Genomic DNA, 17892 nt, shown 5'->3' with positions numbered 1-17892 from the left:
TAATACTTGTGTTTTGGAAAACGTCACTGTAGCGGTTTGCTGAATTTGTAAGGCCAGTGTGCAAAAGCAGGTTCTGTAAACTATATGCTTCCTGGGCCAGTAAACGGAATTCAATTCCTAAATGTAAATGTATATTGCCTTCATAGGTACTTAAGTCCTTTAGTCCAGCGACAGTATCTTACAGGGAAAAAATAGTAGGAGCACACTTAACTGTACTAAAGGATATGGATTTAGGGTGAGAGAATGTCAAGGGTTTTGCTGTATGACAGAAAAGAACAGGTCACATGAAGCGTGTGGTATTTTTCTTGGAGAATCGGGACTTAGTTTTGTTTGTTACAGCTTCAGAAACAACAGTTTAATCCTGTTAACACGTAAGAGATATCTTATGGAATTCAGGTATTGAAGGCTTTATTGGGTAAGATTACATTGATTTTTGCTATTAGGCTAACTAATGTGATTTGACTTTAAAAAAAAAAGTTTTTTGTGTTTTTCGTACTATTACTTACTTTATTTCTTCTTTTTTCTCTCCTCTCCTCCCTGTTATTTGCCTGTGAAATCATCTCATCAGGGATGCGCGTAAGTTCACTTACGAATTTATAGCAAGAAATGAGGAAACTCTTAAAAAATAAGCACTGTTCTTAGATGTCTTGTATCCCCACAGTGTTGTTGAATTCAAGATGGAAGAAAGCATGAAAAAGGCTGCAGAGGTTTTGAACAAGCATAGTCTTGGTGGAAGACCATTGAAAGTGAAAGAAGTAAGACGTGCATCTGTTCTTTCAGTATGTTGACTTTGAAGGTGAAGGGGTAGTTCTTAGTCAAGATTTATGGCTGACTTATTTGCAGATGAGAATAATTGTCAAAAGGCAGGACACATCAAATAGGATTTAAAAAAAAAGACACTCAACCTTTTTTTTTTTTTTTTAACCATCAGCATGTACTGCTGAACTTGAGTTTCAATGTGATTATCAAGACTAAACTTGATTTAAAGAATAGGCACTGATGGTAGCCATGCAGAACTCGGACAAAGCAAGAGTTTGGCTTTAACTGCAGGTATACTTTCTCGTTTAGTGATTTGAAGAAGAAACCTGCATAAGTATTGTTTGTTCTTGACTGCCTTCCCTTTTAATTCTGCATCATAATAAATGTATTCTACAAACAATTCTGTAGAATAAGCTGGTTTCTGAAATACTCCAAAGATCTATTTCCATTTCAATGGTTTTGCTATTGTCAACCAGTATGACATGCTCAAGTGTACCATGAGTTAATTCTTAACCGTTGACAAGTTTAAAGTCTTATTCCAGGAGTTTGGAACCTGTAGCTGCATTGCAGGTCCAAATAAACAAAAAATAACAAGGGACTTAATTCAGTGTTAGCATTGCCTCTTGGCCTTAGGGTATATGAGCTGTGTTCCTGGCTAAGCAGGCTTCGTGTTCTGTTGTACCCTGGCCACTTAATGGTGGGGGGGTAAAAGACATCTACGTGAGTATAAGATAGGGAATTTGTGTGGACGGTCTGCCCTTAGCAACCCGCTTCTTGCCGTAGTCTGAGGAGCGCTTGGGAAGAAGGGTGGGGACAGCAAGTGGCAGCACTTCTCAGGTCTGGCAGATTTTCTAAGTAGAGTAATGAATTCTGGGGGCAGTAGCCTGCTTCTGGGCACAAGCCGTCTTCTGGCACTGACCTCTTGCTACCCTTTGAAGGAAGGAAGAGGTGAAATGGAAGGTTAGAAAAACATAGTTGCACCTGGAAGTCATCGGGCACCAACTTCTCTAAGGGGACCTTGGAAGAAAAAGCTATTGAGAGTGGACTGCGTCAGAGTCCGTCCTGTTAAAGATACACCATTAGTACTGGAAGTCAGGTTGCCTTTTGGTATCGGTCCTTGAGAAGAGGTGGTTATAATTTGCCCAGCTCTTCATGAAACTGTTGTCATACTTGAATATTTCTGCCTGTATGACAGAGAACAAAAATGAGACTTGAAATCAATGAAGCAGCATGTTACCAGTATTAGGGACTTTAGCAGCTCTTACACCAGCCAAGTGCCCCAGTCTGCCTGTGTGGAATGAATTAAGTTATTGCGGGTGACCGTTGGCATCAGTTTTGCCAACTGTTTGGTACGTACCTCTCTGTGGTGGCTGTCTCACCGCTGAGGAGCGTGAAGACCTTCGAGTGACATAATAAAAAGTTACGGCAGGATAAAGCTCTTTGCCTGATCAGAAGACTTCAGTTTGTATGACAACCACTCTTGGCTCTCTATTGGAGCTAATCTGGTTTTAAGCAATACCTTATTTTAACAGTGAAATAGGAAATTTAAATTGAGAAGTGACTTGTATTCACTTTAATGTGTTCTCCACCTCAGACTACTATGATTTTCTGTAGCTGAAATATAATCATGTGAAAGCTATCCTTTCTCCTGTTTTCAAAATGTGCTATTGTTTAGTTTTAAAATTCAGATCAAGATTCAAATTAACTCAAATAGCTTTTATTTTTAAAGCATTTGTATTTCTGACTAATTAATTCTATTTGACATTTTACTTTCTTCAGCAGTCTTGCAGTGCTGGTGCATTTTGCTCACTGAATACAGTGTAATGTTTCCAACCTAAGTAACATAAGTTCACCTTGTATTGTGAAGGTGCTTACATTCACTTTCAGTATAAAGTGAAGTGACAATAATTAATCTTATTTCCTTCCTTGAATTCTTCATCCTATGCTTCATGTTCTCTAGCATGTACTAAAATAATGAGATTATGTAGTAATAGAGGGATACATTAAAAGGTATTTTTTGGGTTAGAAAGCTACTGGGGGTGGGGTGGGGGGGGAAGTGTTGCCTGAATGAATCTCCTTGAAATTTTACACACTGTGTCTTGTCTTAAAGAAGTCCAAATGCCAGGTAAATGAATTGTTGTATTGTTTTGAAGATGACAAGAGTTAGTTGGCACTTGTCTTCCAAAACGTCTCTAATGCCATTCTGGGTTTTTCAGTCTTTGGAACAGATGTAACTGAGGTTTATTGTTGGTATTGAATAATAGATAAACACTTTCAGAATCAGGGGAAATGCATGAGTAGGAATAACTTGAAGGGTGCTGTCATATTGGATAAAAGAAAATAAGTTAGCGGGTGGCAGTGATATGTGAAGTAGTTGGCTGGAGATCTATAGGGAACAGGTAGCCCTATATAAAGGGAAACCCTTTCTTCTTTTGACTGTTTTAGTGATGTCACTAAATCTCCATGCATTTAGTGGAATCAGAGGTAACTGAGTGTGGTGTTTCTGTTTTTGCAGGATCCTGATGGTGAGCATGCGAGGAGAGCGATGCAGAAGGTCATGGCAGCAGCTGGTGGGATGGGTATTGGTCCAGGCCCAGGCGGCCACGGCATGATCAATATCCCGCCTAGTATACTCAACAATCCCAACATACCCAACGAGATCATTCACGCCTTACAGGCAGGGAGGCTCGGAAGCACTGTCTTTGTTGCAAATGTAAGTGCTGTGTAAACTGTGAACAGAATATCTGGGTCTTAATTGAGTTAAATCTAACAAATTGGAAGAAAAGCCTTAGACTTTCAGCTCTATTCCAGTAAGACTGAGTAGTAACTTACTCTGTAGCTAGTCTTGTTGATTCTCTGTGCTAGTGAAGTTGTAAATTAAGATGTGTCCTATATGCTACGGTGCCTGTTAATTTGTATTTTTGAACAAAGCCAAAAATGTTGCATTAAACTCTGTAGCATTCTTTATGCTCTTTAAATTTTATCCTAGCTCTGCGAAGACTCTTCGTTTCTTAAGATTGCTGATATGGGAAAAGGAAATGTAAGAACACTAAAGCTGTTTTTTGATGGAGATCTTTCTCATACTTCCAAATATAACTTGTCTTCCAGTTGGATTACAAGGTTGGCTGGAAGAAACTGAAAGAAGTATTCAGCATGGCTGGTGTTGTGGTTCGGGCAGACATACTAGAAGATAAAGATGGCAAAAGTCGTGGGATCGGCACTGTCACTTTTGAGCAAGCCATAGAGGCTGTTCAGGCTATATGTATCCTTGAAGAGTAATGATGGTGAATAGTAGGCAAGTAACTTAGCAACTAAAGGTGGATGAAAATTAAAATTGTAGTATTACAAGTGAGGCTATTGCCATGTCACAAGAAGTCAAGCCGTTGCAGTGGATGGAAAACGTAAGGAAAACTGAAAAAAAAAAAAAGAGAAACAAGTCCACTTTGAAAGAGTTGTTGCTGTTTGCTCAGGATTATTAACAAAGTGGATTCTCTTTCTCACGTGGATAGATGTGTTTCTAGCCCAAACAGTAAAATTTCTGTCTCTAGGTTGTAGCTAGTATTAAAATGCAATTTCTGAGAAAAGATTTGTCTTAAATTCCTGTGATGGCGGTAAAGAAGGAATGCAGCAAATCTGTTTGCAATGTAAGATAGCTTGACCTAGTGTGTTCCTCTGTTCCCTGTATCCCTACACTGTGCAAGTGATGGCTTACTACATAGTAATCTACAAAAACCCCCAAACCAAACAGCAACAAAGTACAGATACTACTGTGTGCACAATCTCTCAACTTGTGGCTGTGGTATGGAAAGGAGGAAAATCTTTCCGTCTTTCCCCTCCCACAGTTTCTGTTTGAATGGTAATTCCATTCTGCATGGGCACCTAGTAAGTTAAGCCTTGTGAGAGCAAGGCTTACACAAATTTCACAGGATTCATTAACGTAGCATACTTCAAAATTTGGTTATTTGTTGATTTGGAAATGTTGAGGAGTTTTGCTTGTATTAAATGGCTAACGTTACAAACAACTAGGCTGGTTTGCAGTCACCTTTTGAGTGATCTTTTAATGAACTTAACAAGAAGAGTATTTTTAACTCGTGTTTTAATTTTAAAAAGTCATTCTTTGAATATTCAGTTATTTGGATTTCAAAGCTTTTAGTTTTGGAGAAGGCAGAAGGATTTTTGATAATCTGTGAATGATAGCTACAGAAGCAACCTGGAGGGGTGGGGTTTTCTGACTGGGTTTTTGTACTCTGCATTGGTTAGCACTTAAAGCTTTAAGACTTTGTGTGGTTCTAGCACTTGAACAATGATCCTTAATGAAACAATAGCGATGTTTAACGGGCAGCTGCTGTTTGACAGACCGATGCATGTGAAAATGGTAAGTATGGTCAAATGCTTACTGCTTTTTGAAGTGATAATTGTGCTCCTGATTTTGGATGATGGGTGGTTTCAAGGTTGGGTTGAAATATGGGGTGAAATGTGTGACTTGCCTAATTCCTAGTGATGTCAGCTCACACAATTAGGGAAGGTTAATTCTGATTATTTTGCTAAAAGACAATCATAAATACAATGCAAATTGCTTTAGCTTTAAGTTTCTGAGTTTTAATTAAAAAAAAAAAAAAAGCAAGAACTAATTTCTCATTTTTCTCACAAACTTTAATATGTTGAATTCTGTTTAGGATGAACGAGCCTTTCCCAAAGGAGACTTCTTTCCTCCAGAGCGACCACAACAACTTCCTCGTAAGTCTCTCCTGCATGACTGAACATGTTACATTTTTTATTTTGCTGTTCAGCAACTGGGGCCCGATCCCAGCCCCAGTAAGACTCTGGTTCAGACTTTGGAAAACTGGGATCCATGTGGCCTGAATAATATCAAAGGGGGAGATAGTAAAGAAGAGCTGCTCAGTCTCATCTTTTTTTGGTTTTTTGGATACTTCTTTCAGCTCATAGCTAGAAGCTTGTTTTAAAACGGTATCCCATTCATGTTCTCAAGGCTTCCAAATCTCAATTGGAATTCAAGGACCCTGATGCCTTGTAAATCCACTGTTAATAGTGGAATTTAATGGAAACTTAATTAATCAGTCAATAGGGAAAAGTGTGCCTCCCTTTATGTGATGGTATCTAATGTTTTTCCTTCAATTGGAAGGACTGAATTGAGGACCTGAGAATCTTCCAGGCCTTCAGGTTTCTAAAGGGAGTCTTATCAACGTATATAAATATTTGGAGGGTGGGTATAAAGAAGGAGCCAGGCTCCTTTCAGCCGTGCCCAGTGACAGCACAACCGGCAGTACGCATAAACTAAACTACAGGAGACTCCATCTGAATATAAGGAAACATTAATGTGAGGGTGACCGAGTACTGGAACAGCAGGTTGCCCAGAAAGGCTGTGGAGTCTCCATCCTTGGGGATATTCAAAAGCTGTCTGGATACGGTCCTGGGCAACGAGCTCTAGGTGACCCCGCTTGAGACAGCGGCGTTGGAGCAGATGACCTCCAGAGGTCCCTTCCAACCTCAACCATACTGTGATGAGATACTGAAGAGCTAGAGGCAGGAGAAAACAGGCTTAATTCGTTTAAATACAGCAAAAATGTAAAGTGTGGCTGTTAACGTAATTCTGTTAATTCAGCCAGTTGCCGTTTTCGTAGGCATGGGAACCAAACCTGTTCTGTGCTGCTATCTTGCTCAATTTCAGAGATCATCAATCAATCCATCCCTTAATTAGTTCAGTTTTCTGTGTGTCTATCAAAGCCTTATTCAGCAGCTGGTGTTTATTCCTGCCTTGACTTTCTATAATGGTATACCTCTTTTTCAAGAGAAAGTCATTGGGTTCCGATTTAATTATCTTTGTATAAAACTCAACAAATACCACTGGAAGCCTGTTTCTTGGCCTTTATTGGGGCGGGGAAGGGGTATCTTGTGTTGTTTTAAAACAAGGTTCAACACTTCCTGTGTTTATTATGCTGAGCTGTAAATGAGGAAGTCCTCTTCTTATAGGCAAAGAATGCTGTTAAGCTGTTGTTTGATGCAAGTGCAAGTAGAGAACTCTTTCTTCCTGATTAAGGAAAAATACGAGAGCTTTTTCTTCTTTCTTTGGACTGGGGAATACTTAATTTGTTTGGGTCCAGGAAGATTCAAAATTATACCTGGGAATAATACATTTTGTTTGCTCAGAGAAGAGGCTGGCTGTGTGCTCTGAATTCTATAGGTGGCTATCATAACGATAGGTTGAACTTTGTGGTTAAATTCTTACCTACAAGGGAAGAACCTTGGCAAAGGTGGAAATAAGCCATTTGTCAATCAAGGGTAATATTGTGCAAAGGTTAGAAGATCTTTATACTAAATTGCCCACTCTATTCTCCTTAGATTGAGGAGTTGCACAAAATAAGCAGTGTTCTAGCCAGTTATTTTTCAGGAGTCAGCTTAAAACCAATCAACCAAGCAAGTTTTCTCAGTAGAAAGATGGAAAATGAATTATGAGAGAATATTTGAGATAGTTTTTTAGTATATTTCAAGACACATCTACTCTGGATTTACTCTACACTTTCATACTTTAAGTACATGCCCCAAAGTGGGAACACAGCAAGCTTTTTGGAGAATGGAAGTCAATTACTTAAGAATAAAACTTGCTGTTTTGTCAAACTATGGAAAGAAGGCTTTTTTGATATCTGAATATTTTCTTCAGATGGTCTTGGTGGTATTGGCATGGGATTAGGACCTGGAGGTCAACCTATTGATGCAAATCATTTAAACAAAGGCATGGGAATGGGCAACATGGGACCTGGAGGTAAGAAGATTACTCCTATGCTTTTGTTTCATGAGAGCTTTAAGCTATATAGAAGGTAGATAGCTTTTGTTTTACCTACACAAAAAGTTGAAGTGTATTAGGAGTGTTAAAGCCAAATGAGTTTTTGTTGAGCTAAGTAATGAGCTTGATAATGGAAACTTGAATTTAACCAACTGCTCCATTTTTTTTTTTCACTGTGGTCAAGGCACAGCTCTCATTTTCTGACTCTTGAGCATGAGCAGCAGACACTGCAAATATACATTAAACTTTTAAAACCATCTGTCACTTTTTAACACTTACTAGTGGGCTTGCAAATCTTTGTTTAGGATATGTTTAAATAGCACAAGTTTTAAAGAGCCACCTAAAAAGTAGCACACATTCAGCTTTCAATTTATAAATGCCTATGGGTTTTTTCCCCTTTGCTGCTTTATTTTCTGAGAAGGAATGTTGCAATCTACTCAGAGTTATCACATGTAAGCTCTTCGGTCCAAACAGTGGACGTGCTGTATGGTGTCTATTTCTACAGCCAGTCTAATGGCTGAATTTTTGTAGAATTACGTCTGCTATATAAAGCTTTCTCTTTTATTTTGAGGAATGGGAATGGAAGGCATGGGCTTTGGAATGAATAAAATGGGAGGTAAGCCGTGTTTTTTGACATGTATATAGCTTGGGCTTTCTGAAAGTCATGTAAACTTAGCCATATGTGTCTAGCAGGCAGTTGTGTTCTTGAAATTGTCACCAATTTAGTAATAACTTGTTCCTTTTAGAGTATTGATAAAGCTGCTGTAGGTGTATGGGGAAGGGTTAATACCTCAGATAAAACAGTATGTTTTTGTCATGTGACTTGTTAAAACTACCCTCGGTTTAGGAGATGTGGTGTGACCAAATTCTGACCAAACTTGGTTTTGTGAATCTGTGAAACGGAGTTGTCTTGGTGCCTGTGGAAATGTTCTGTGAAAGCAGCTTGTGTGGGTGAAGTGTTAAGTTGAAACGTATTGCTAAAGAACCTCTGAAAAATACTTTCTTTTAGGAATGGAAGGTCCTTTTGGTGGCATGGAAAACATTGGTCGCTTCCCAGCTGGAATGAACATGGGCAGAATGAGTGGTAGGCATTAGTTTTGGGCTTGGGGTTTTTTTTTTTGTATATCTGACTCTTGACTTGTGTTCTCTGAATGTGCAACGCTGCGGGAGACTCTAGACTGGTTGCTTTTCTCTTCTCAGCTTTTATTGGAAAAACTTAAAGCTTGCGGCTGACAAGGTGTCCACAAATCACTCATGACCTCTGAGCTGCTGTAAACAAGTGATTTGTTGAGGTCATCTTGAAGGACTAGTTTAGAATGAGATAAACTCTGCTCTGTACTCACCACAAAAACTTCTCCAGAGCAGAGTGGCTGCCTCAAATGTGTGTGTTTGTATTGAGATGAGTTCTGCTTCTTGGTTTGTTTTTTGGGTTTTTTTTTTGTCTCAAGAAGATATGATAAAATGATTAAGAGAATGTAATAAACACCTTGCCTTGCTGTTAATCTTTACAAATTATATCTGTATTAAAATGTTATCTCAGGAGTCATTTAGACTATATCAAACTTAATCTTTACAGAGATGGATCGTGCCATGGGTGGAGGATTTGAGAGAGAATTTGGAAGAAATGAAATGGGAATGTCTCGTAGTTTTGGAGAGACCTTGGAGAGAGGAATAGGTAAGTACACTAAGCTAAGTACTTTTACTACCTGCTTTTTGTTCCTGAACTGTACACAATAATTGCGTGCATTTTGTTACAACAAAACAGACTATATTTTACATATATTTGCTGTAATAGTTTGGTTTTGATCAAACTCCCAAGAGCTGTACAGAAGGCAGATGGACACACTAGTAGAGTGATCTGTGGGGCTGTGTAGCGGAATTTGAGGTGTGCCAGGAAACCTTCTGACAGTCTTAATACACTGCACGTGTCCTGAAACTTCAGTGTAGTCTTGTGGCATGGACAGTAGGGAGGGAAAATACAGTGAAACCTTAACTTCCTTCCCTTCCTCCCAGACATTTTAGGAATCTGGTATAGACTCACACATCAGGTGACTTACAATTAAGGTTGCAAAGCAAATACAGTCTTCAAAAAAACCTCAAAGCACTTAAAGCAGCAATTCAGTTATGGTAACTCACTGTGGTGTATGTGGTTTGGGGTTTTTTATAGCGTAATACAATGAAGATACTTTTGAGGGAGATAATATTTAAATAGATAAGCAATATTACACATTAAAACACTTCTGGAAGACTAGAAGAAAATATTTTTAGACTCTCAGCTTCTCTGGCAGTTGTCTATCTTTTAAATGTTACTGGTAAGATACTGAATTTTTTTTCAGTGAGAACAAAGTGCTGCCCCTCCCTGCTGCCTGTATAACATTTAGCTTCCTAGCAAGTTGCCCAGTGACTCTCTGGAAATATTGGACTATTTCAGTAATGAAATACTCAAAACTGCAGAATTTCTGAAACAAAGCTGAACCCAAATTAACTTTATTTGCTGAATGACTGAATTGCAACATTTAATAACCAAGAGTTGGCTCTGCCTGCACAAGATTAGCCCTTTTCTGGGAGATTCTAAAAACAAATGCACAACTCTGCTGGCTTTCAACTGAAGAAATACTAAATGTTTATTGCTGTTTTTTCTTCATTTAAAAAAACAAAACAAACCAGCTGCTTGCACAAGTACAAATGTCACATAACGCAAACCCATTCCGTGTTACTTAAGGTACTACTGAAGCTTGAAATACTTAAGCAGGATGAGTGCAGTTTGTAAATGTGGCTGCAGTTTTCTTGAGCATAGGCTCAAGGTTACATATGTTGTTTCTCTTCATTGAATATACGTAGATAATTTAAGTACGCACTTTCTTCAAGGCTATTTCCTCTCAAACAGGAATCAAACTCAGCATGGTTTATTTACAGTGCTGCAGTGCTAAACTTGATTTGATAGATAAGCTAAGATCCGTGGTAGAACAGCAAAACGACCTAAACTCTAGGGGAAGCGATCCTTTTACTGCAAGAACTCAAAGACTCTGTAGCAGAGTCAGGATAACTCAGTCAAGGAATTTTATGTAGCAGATAGAGAAACCCTATTCTTGGTTGTGTCTTATGGCACAGGTGACCCGGTCAGGTCCTGAGGGGAACTGCTCTGGAACCGGCCTGACTTGCAACAGGGGGTTTTTGTGCAGCTCTCGTGGGAGTCGTCGTTGTGGTTTGGGTGTTGCCAGAGCAAGGGTGGCCACTCCACGCCTACACAAGGCAGCTTAGGGAGCGCGGCACATCAGCCATGGCGTGGCAGTTGGTGCGGGAGGGTGAAGTACACGTAACCCACAACTGGGCACCATTCTGTGACAGGTCAAGAGCACCCCTCCTACCTGACCTTCGAGGCAGAATGGTGGGCACTTGTCTGAGAGCAAAGGCTGCAGCTCTGGCTGGGTGGTCTGCACCATCTACCCCAGTGGTGGCTGATGCTGCCTCCCAGACGAAGCTTCTGAGGGGAGAGGCTGTAGTGCAGACCTCCAGGCTGTAGTAAGTGCCTGGACCTTTCTCCCAGGGCAGGGACAGGCAGCAGACCTGCCTGCAGAAGGTGTGTCCAGATGGAGGACTTCCTGCAGCCAGTGGCTGAGCCGCCGGAGGTGGTGAGAAGGCTGTGTAACATTGGGGAGGTTGAGAAGGAGTTAATAGCCGGTTCCCAGCACAGTCTGCAGTGAACCCACTGCCAAACAGCCAAAAACTGGCATGCACAGAGGGGAGGGGAGCCAATAATGCAGAAGAACGGAAGCTTGCAATGGCCAAAGCCCCTGGTCCTCATGAGGGACTTCAACCACCCCAATATCTGTTGGAGGGACAACACAGCAGGGCACAAGCAAACCAGTAGTTTTCTGGAATGCATTGATGATAACTTCCCTCTCCAAGTTAGAGGAGCCAACAAGGAGAGGTGCCATGCTGGACCTTGTTCTCACCAACAAGGAGGGGCTGGTGGGGAATGTGAAGCTCAAGGGCAGTCTTGGATGCAGTGACCATGAAATGGTGGAGTTAAAGATCCTCAGCGCAGCAAGGAGGGCGCAAAGCAAGCTCACTGCCCTGGACTTCAGGAGAGCAGACTTGGGCCTCTTCAGGGGCCTGCTTGGTAGAATACCGTGGGACAAAGCCCTGGAGGGAAGAGGGGCCCAAGACAGCTGGTTACTGTTCAGGGGTCACCTCCACCAAGCTCAGGAGCGATGCATCCCAACAAAGAGAAAGTCAGGCAAAAACCCCCAGAGGCCTGCGTGGATGAACAAGGAGCTCCTAGACAAATGCAAACACAAAAAGGAAGCCTACAGAGAGTGGAAGCAAGGGCAGGCAGCTTGGGAGGAATACAGAGAAACTGTCTGAGCAGCCAGGGATCAGGTTAGGAAAGCAAAAGCCCTGACAGAATTAAATCTGGCCAGGGATGTCAAGGGTAACAAGAAAAACTTCTACAGGCATGTCAGCGATACAAGAAAGATGAGGGAAAACGTGGGCCCTCTCCAGAAGGAAACAGGAGACCTGGTTACCCAGGATATGGAGAAGGCTGAGGTACTCAATGACTTCTTTGCCTCGGTCTTCACTGACAAGGGCTCTAGCCACACTGCTGAAGTCTCAGAAGGCAAAGGCAGGGACTGGGAGAATGAAGAACTGCCCACTGTAGAAGATCAGGTTTGAGACCATCTAAGGAACCTGAAGGTGCACAAGTCCAAGGGACCTGATGAGATGTACCCACGTGTCCTGAGGGAATTGACGGATGAAGTTGTTCAGCTACTCTCCATCATATTTGAGAAGCTGTGGCAGTCTGGTGAAGTTCCCGCTGACTGGAAAAGGGGAAACGCAACCTCCATTTTTAAAAAGGGGAAAAAGGAAGAGCCTGGGAACTACAGGCCAGTCAGTCTCACCTCTGTGCCCAGCAAGATCATGGAGCAGATCCTCCTGGAAACTATGCTCAGGCACATGGAGAATAAGGAGGTGGTGACAGCCAACATGGCTTCACTAAGGGCAAATTGTGCCTGATAACTTTGGTGGCCTTCTACGATGGGGCGACAGCGTTTGTGGATAAGGGAAGAGTGACAGACATCATCTACCTGGACTTGTGCAAAGCATTTGACGCTGTCCCACGTGACATCCTTGTCTCTAAATTGGAGAGACATGGATTTGACGGGTGAACCACTCAGTGGATAAGGAATTGGCTGGATGGCCACACTCAGAGAGTTGTGGTCAATGGCTTGAGCTCCAGGTGGGCATCAGTGCCGAGTGGTGTTCCTCAGGGGTCAGTATTGGGACCAGCGCTGTTCAACATCTTTGTCGGTGACATGGACAGTGGGATGGAGTGCACCCTCAGCAAGTTTGCTGATGACACCAAGCTGTGTGGTGGGTTGACACGCTGGAGGGAAGGGATGCCATCCAGAGGGACCTGGACAGGCTGGAGAGGTGGGCCCGTGTGAACCTCATGAAGTTCAACAAGGCCAAGTGGAAGGTCCTGCACATGGGTCGGGGCAATCCCAAGCACAACTACAGGCTGGGCAGAGAATGGATGGAGAGCAGCCTTGAGGACTTGGGGATGTTGGTGGATGAGAAGCTCAACATGAGCCAGCAATGTGCGCTTGCAGCCCAGAAAGCCAACCGTGTCCTGAGCTGCATCACCAGCAGGTCGAGGGAGGGGATTCTGCCCCTTTTCCTCACTCTGGTGAGCCCCCCCTGCAGTGCTGCGTCCAGCTCTGGGGTCCCCAGGACAAGAAGGACACGGAGCTGTTGGAGTGAGTCCAGCGGAGGCCACAAAGATGATCTGAGAGCTGGAGCACCTCTGCTGCGGAGACAGGCTGAGAGAGTTGGGGTTGCTCAGCCTGGAGAAGAGAAGGCTCCGGGGAGACCTTAGAGCCCCTTCCAGTCCCTAAAGGGGCTCCAGGAAAGCTGGAGAGGGGCTGGTGCCAAGGGCAGGGAGTGCCAGGCCAAGGGGAATGGCCTGAAGCTGCAGGAGGGGAGATGGAGATGGGATGTGAGGCAGAAATCCTTCCCTGTGAGGGTGCTGAGGCCCTGGCACAGGGTGCCCAGAGAAGCTGTGGCTGCCCCTGGCTCCCTGGCAGTGTTCAAGGCCAGGCTGGATGGGGCTTTGGGCAACCTGGGCTGGTGGAGGGTGTCCCTGCCCATGGCAGGAGGGTTGGGACTAGATGGTCTTGAGGTTCCCTTCTGACCCAAACCAATCTGTGATTCTATGATTTTTATTTTTCTTTCCACAGTAAAAGGCTTTGTGACTTTATAATAGCCATTCTGCTGTGGTGGTTGTGTGGAATTTGCTTTCTTTCTCTTGGAGTTCTGGTGATTAAGAGGGCTCTTTAGGTTTGGGCAAGCTTTTCTTGTAAAAGTTGATGGCTTGGCAGAAGCAATCTTTGAGTTGTGTGGCAAGGATGATGTGATTTCATTCCCCTTCCAAGCAATCTATATTTGACCTGTAATTTCAGTTACTAAATTACTCCTCTTGCTGTGTAATCCCCAGTGTACTGCACAGAACTGCTTGAAGCTAAGATTATACTTAAAATACTACTTTTGCCACAGGATCTTCTCCTAGGTTTGCATATGCCTTCAAAATTTTCTCCTTTGTTTTGGAAGGCCTTCTTTGTGGGTACAGAAGTTAAGCTCCTTAGCGAAGGGATAAACTTTTCTCCATCCCAGCTGGAGTATGTCGTCCGATGAGATGACTGCTCCCCTAAATCAGGTGCTGTAGTTGTGATGGTCTGCGTAATCAACCACAGTACTCGTCTTACCATCTGAAATAAATCTTTGCTTCATATTCTGCAGCAACAGAGCACACAGCTTGCAGTAACTTTTCTGAATGATGATAAAACTTAAAGCATTTTAGTAGCGTTTGGGGCGGGTGTTTGTATTTTTTTTGACCCTGTACGATTACTGATAATCTGTGTGTTGTGTTCCAGGTGGTGGAAATGCCAGCATTCCTGGGATTGAGAGGATGGCACCTGGCATTGATCGTATGGGCTCGGGAATAGAAAGAATACCTTCCGGGATGGGACATGGGATGGAGAGAGTAGGGTCAGAAATAGATAGGATGGGTCTTGTTTTGGATCGCATGAGCTCCAACGTTGAGCGAATGGGTTCAGGAATTGACCGAATGGCCCCTCTGGGCATAGATCACATCGCTCCTAACATTGAGAGGATGGGCCCGGCTATCGAGAGGATGGGTTCTGGCATAGAAAGAATGGGTTCTGGAATAGGCTTTGGTATCGAGAGAATGGGCGCTGCCATCGACCGCGTTGGCACCACTATGGACAGAATGGGATCAGGCGTAGAACGTATGGGATCTGGCATGGATAGGATGGGTATAGGTATGGAGCGTATGGTCCCTGCTGGAATGGGAACTGGAATGGGTCAGGTGATAGAGAGAATGCCAGCTGGTTTGGATCGCATAGGTGCCACTCCTATGGAAAGAATAGGAATAGATCGTATGGGTGCTGCTAGCATGGAGAGAATGGGCTTGGAGCGCATTGGAGCCACTAATATGGAAAGAATGGGCCCTGCTATGGGACAGGGCATGGGAGCAGGCATAGATCGAATGGGACTTGCAATGGGAAGCAATTTTGAAAGAACAATGGACATGGAACGTGGAAACTTTGCAGGCAATTTTGCAGGCTCCCTTGGAGGAACTGGAGGACCTGCAGCTGGGGTGGCCAGAAAAGCCTGTCAGATATTTGTGAGAAATGTGAGTAGCCGCCTTCCTACCTCTCCTTCACAGACTGTGATGTTAATTAGCACTGCCATGTTGATCTCATCCGTGCTCGGTTGGCTTCAGTTAGAACATCTTAACATTGGACACTGCCAAAGGGGGAGTTAGGTAGGCTTTTGGGAGTTGGAGCCATTTCCTTCTTTACAGGAGGAGGACTCTCTGCATCTGTAAATGAAGATGCTGAACAGTGGCTGTCCCGGGATGGAAAACCGTGTTTTGACCAATTGGCAGTGCTTGCAAGTTGTTCAACAGATCCTCAGTAACGGTCTGTTCTTCTCTTTTCACAGCTGCCTTTTGATTTTACATGGAAAATGCTGAAAGATAAATTTAATGAATGTGGTAAGTTACTTTATCACTGGTAATTAGTCTGAGAATTGAATATGAATTAAACAGTAACCCCTGGCTCTGCGTATCCCTGACACATGTATCTTAACTAAAATCTCACTCAGACTTACCAAAATACTAGACCTTAACACTGACAAGCGTTGTGAGGATGTTTACCATCCCTGCTATACCAGCGAGAGTTCTGCAGTGTTGAAAAGAAATAACTGCCCAGCCAGTTGATACCCCAGTTATCTAAGCATTTCTTGCCTTCTCCATCTCAGGGGCTGGGTTTATCGTCTTGTGTCTGATAGCAAAACCAAGTCCCAGCCTCATCAGTTACGATGGGAAGCGTGCGTTGAGCTGGACAGGGCTCGTTAGCTTGTGCTTTGCATTGTGCTGCTGCTGCTTGAGTGAGAGAATTGAAAGAACTAGTTTGAATTAATTAAGCTTAAACTGAGAATATCTAGTTAAAACAATGACTTCGTTAAAGTTGTCCTGCAGCTTTAAGTTTCAGAGTAACAGCAGCTTCTACAGGTTGTACTTCCTGCGGCTTAGTGTAGAGAACTATGCTTTGTCAGTTGTGGTATGTGCTAGATTAAACAACAGCCTTTCTTTTCTCTTTAAGGTCATGTGCTGTATGCTGATATCAAGATGGAGAACGGGAAGTCTAAAGGATGTGGTGTGGTTAGATTTGAGTCCCCAGAAGTAGCCGAGCGAGCCTGCCGTATGATGAATGGGATACAGCTTCGTGGGAGGGAGATCGATGTGCGAATTGATAGAAATGCTTAAGTAGTTGCCTTTTTAACACTGATACCAGATTTTTGAACTTGTATTTTTTCTTGTTAACCATTTTAATTTGACTGGATGTAAAGGTGTTAAAACAATTCAGTTGCTTTCTGGAGTAATTTTAATTACTTTTTTAACAAATGGATTTCCATTTTACTGTTTTTTGCATTGAAACTGCAATGTGCACAATCTTTTTTTGTAGTTGTGGCATCTTGTTGACATTACAGATGTAAACAGTATGACTTTGATAATAAATGCAAGTTAAAGATTTCAGTCACAGCATCTGTTACTGGCAGCACATCCTATGCTTGCAAAAAATATCTGTAAACTGAGCTCAGTAAACTAGAATTTGTATTCTCTTGTGAAGTGTCAAGAAAGAATGTTCCTCTTAGTTGTCAGTTTATGACAGTAGGAACCGGCCTTTAAAATGATGCATTTGTGCATTAGCGTTAGTGTTTGAATGTCTTTGGGGCGCAGAGGGGACTTCTCTTTCCTGTATTCAGACCTCATCGATGACCACTCTTAGCAAAAGGCTGGTAGCCTAATTTTTCTCCAGTGGCAATGCTGATTTAAAAAAAAAAAAATAAAATAAAATATCCTCTACCTTCAGTTGTGTCAGTGCCGTTCTGAAGGCCTGAACTGAAAATGGGTTTAAAAACCTTGGTTTCTTTTTTTTTTTCCCTAACGTGGAGCATTTCTGTGGGGCCATGCACATTGTTGTATCGGTTCCAGTCAGGGATGAGGTGAAAGGCAGACACTGTGCGTTATTTCACCTTCTGCAACAAATACAGTTTTAATGACGCAAATGGAAAGTGATTATTTTTGAGTGGGAGTTTTTGTGGCCGGAGAGCTGAAGCTTTACGCCAAAGACAGGATTTCTTGCCTTTACCTCAGTTTGAGCTGTGCGGCCTCCACAATTAAATTTAATTTTTGTTTTGTGGGAAATGAAAAGACGTTCTCCTTGTGGGCTTGGTTCTGTCGGTGCAACTCAGTCCTCCCTCTCTGCTGAAAATCCACCGCCAGGCTTTGTCTCTCAAGGAAAGGATCAGAAAGCTGTTTGAAGTGTAATTAACTAATTACTAAGCTAAGGCTTATCCCACTTGTCTTCTGGCGAAGGATCACCTGATGGTGTCCGCGCTCTGCGATACTACTGAATTGTGGTGTCGGAATCCTAAATGGGGAAAAATAGCTGGAATGGGGCGTTCTAACAGCTTTTAGAGCTACTACGTAGGAGAAAGAAGCGTCATAACTTGGTCTCTAAACTCTTTCTCCCCTTCAAGACAAGACGCTCTCAGGAACGCCTTCTACATGCTTCAAACCACCGAGCTTGAGCTTCGCCGTTGCGTGAGCCGTTCCTGCCCTCCGCCAGCCCCTTCTCTTGCCCGTAGGTGCAGCGAAACTGCCGCGTTACCCTCGGTCGTAGTTCCAATTTTTCTGTATCGCAGTTCGCCGCCGCCGTTCCCTTTCGCTCAGCTGCGCT

The 17892-nt window shown here is 42.8% G+C and overlaps 1 protein-coding gene across 4 annotated transcripts; it reads left to right on the top strand.

Moving 5' to 3' along the window:
- The first annotated feature begins 441 nt into the window (after window positions 1–441).
- On the top strand, window positions 442–16685 carry HNRNPM (heterogeneous nuclear ribonucleoprotein M). Of its 4 annotated transcripts, none has more exons than XM_054805167.1 (13): window positions 442–576; window positions 662–755; window positions 3275–3472; window positions 3868–4021; window positions 5085–5134; window positions 5436–5496; window positions 7439–7540; window positions 8133–8177; window positions 8571–8645; window positions 9138–9236; window positions 14497–15278; window positions 15590–15641; window positions 16252–16685. In XM_054805167.1, exons 2-13 carry the CDS (start codon window positions 678–680, stop codon window positions 16413–16415), a joined length of 1860 nt encoding a protein of 619 aa, XP_054661142.1. In that variant the 5' UTR covers window positions 442–576; window positions 662–677; the 3' UTR covers window positions 16416–16685. The 4 variants fall into 4 exon arrangements, with proteins under 4 accessions (XP_054661142.1, XP_054661141.1, XP_054661143.1 ...); XM_054805166.1 differs by having other exon boundaries at window positions 662–779; XM_054805168.1 differs by lacking the exon at window positions 7439–7540 and having other exon boundaries at window positions 662–779.
- Window positions 16686–17892: the final 1207 nt, after the last annotated feature.

Source organism: Grus americana, chromosome 28, assembly GCF_028858705.1.
Source record: "Grus americana isolate bGruAme1 chromosome 28, bGruAme1.mat, whole genome shotgun sequence".
In the NCBI taxonomy this organism is placed as follows: domain Eukaryota; kingdom Metazoa; phylum Chordata; class Aves; order Gruiformes; family Gruidae; genus Grus; species Grus americana.
This window is presented reverse-complemented; position numbering and strand designations above follow the sequence as displayed.

Bases quoted from the DNA above. Each gene is read 5' to 3' on its own strand.
- HNRNPM (XM_054805166.1), top strand. From the start codon at position 678: ATGGAAGAAAGCATGAAAAAGGCTGCAGAGGTTTTGAACAAGCATAGT. The intron at 4,022-5,084 runs GTATCCTTGAAG...ATGAAACAATAG, and splicing joins AGAGGCTGTTCAGGCTATAT to CGATGTTTAACGGGCAGCTG. The intron at 8,178-8,570 runs GTAAGCCGTGTT...ACTTTCTTTTAG, and splicing joins TGGAATGAATAAAATGGGAG to GAATGGAAGGTCCTTTTGGT.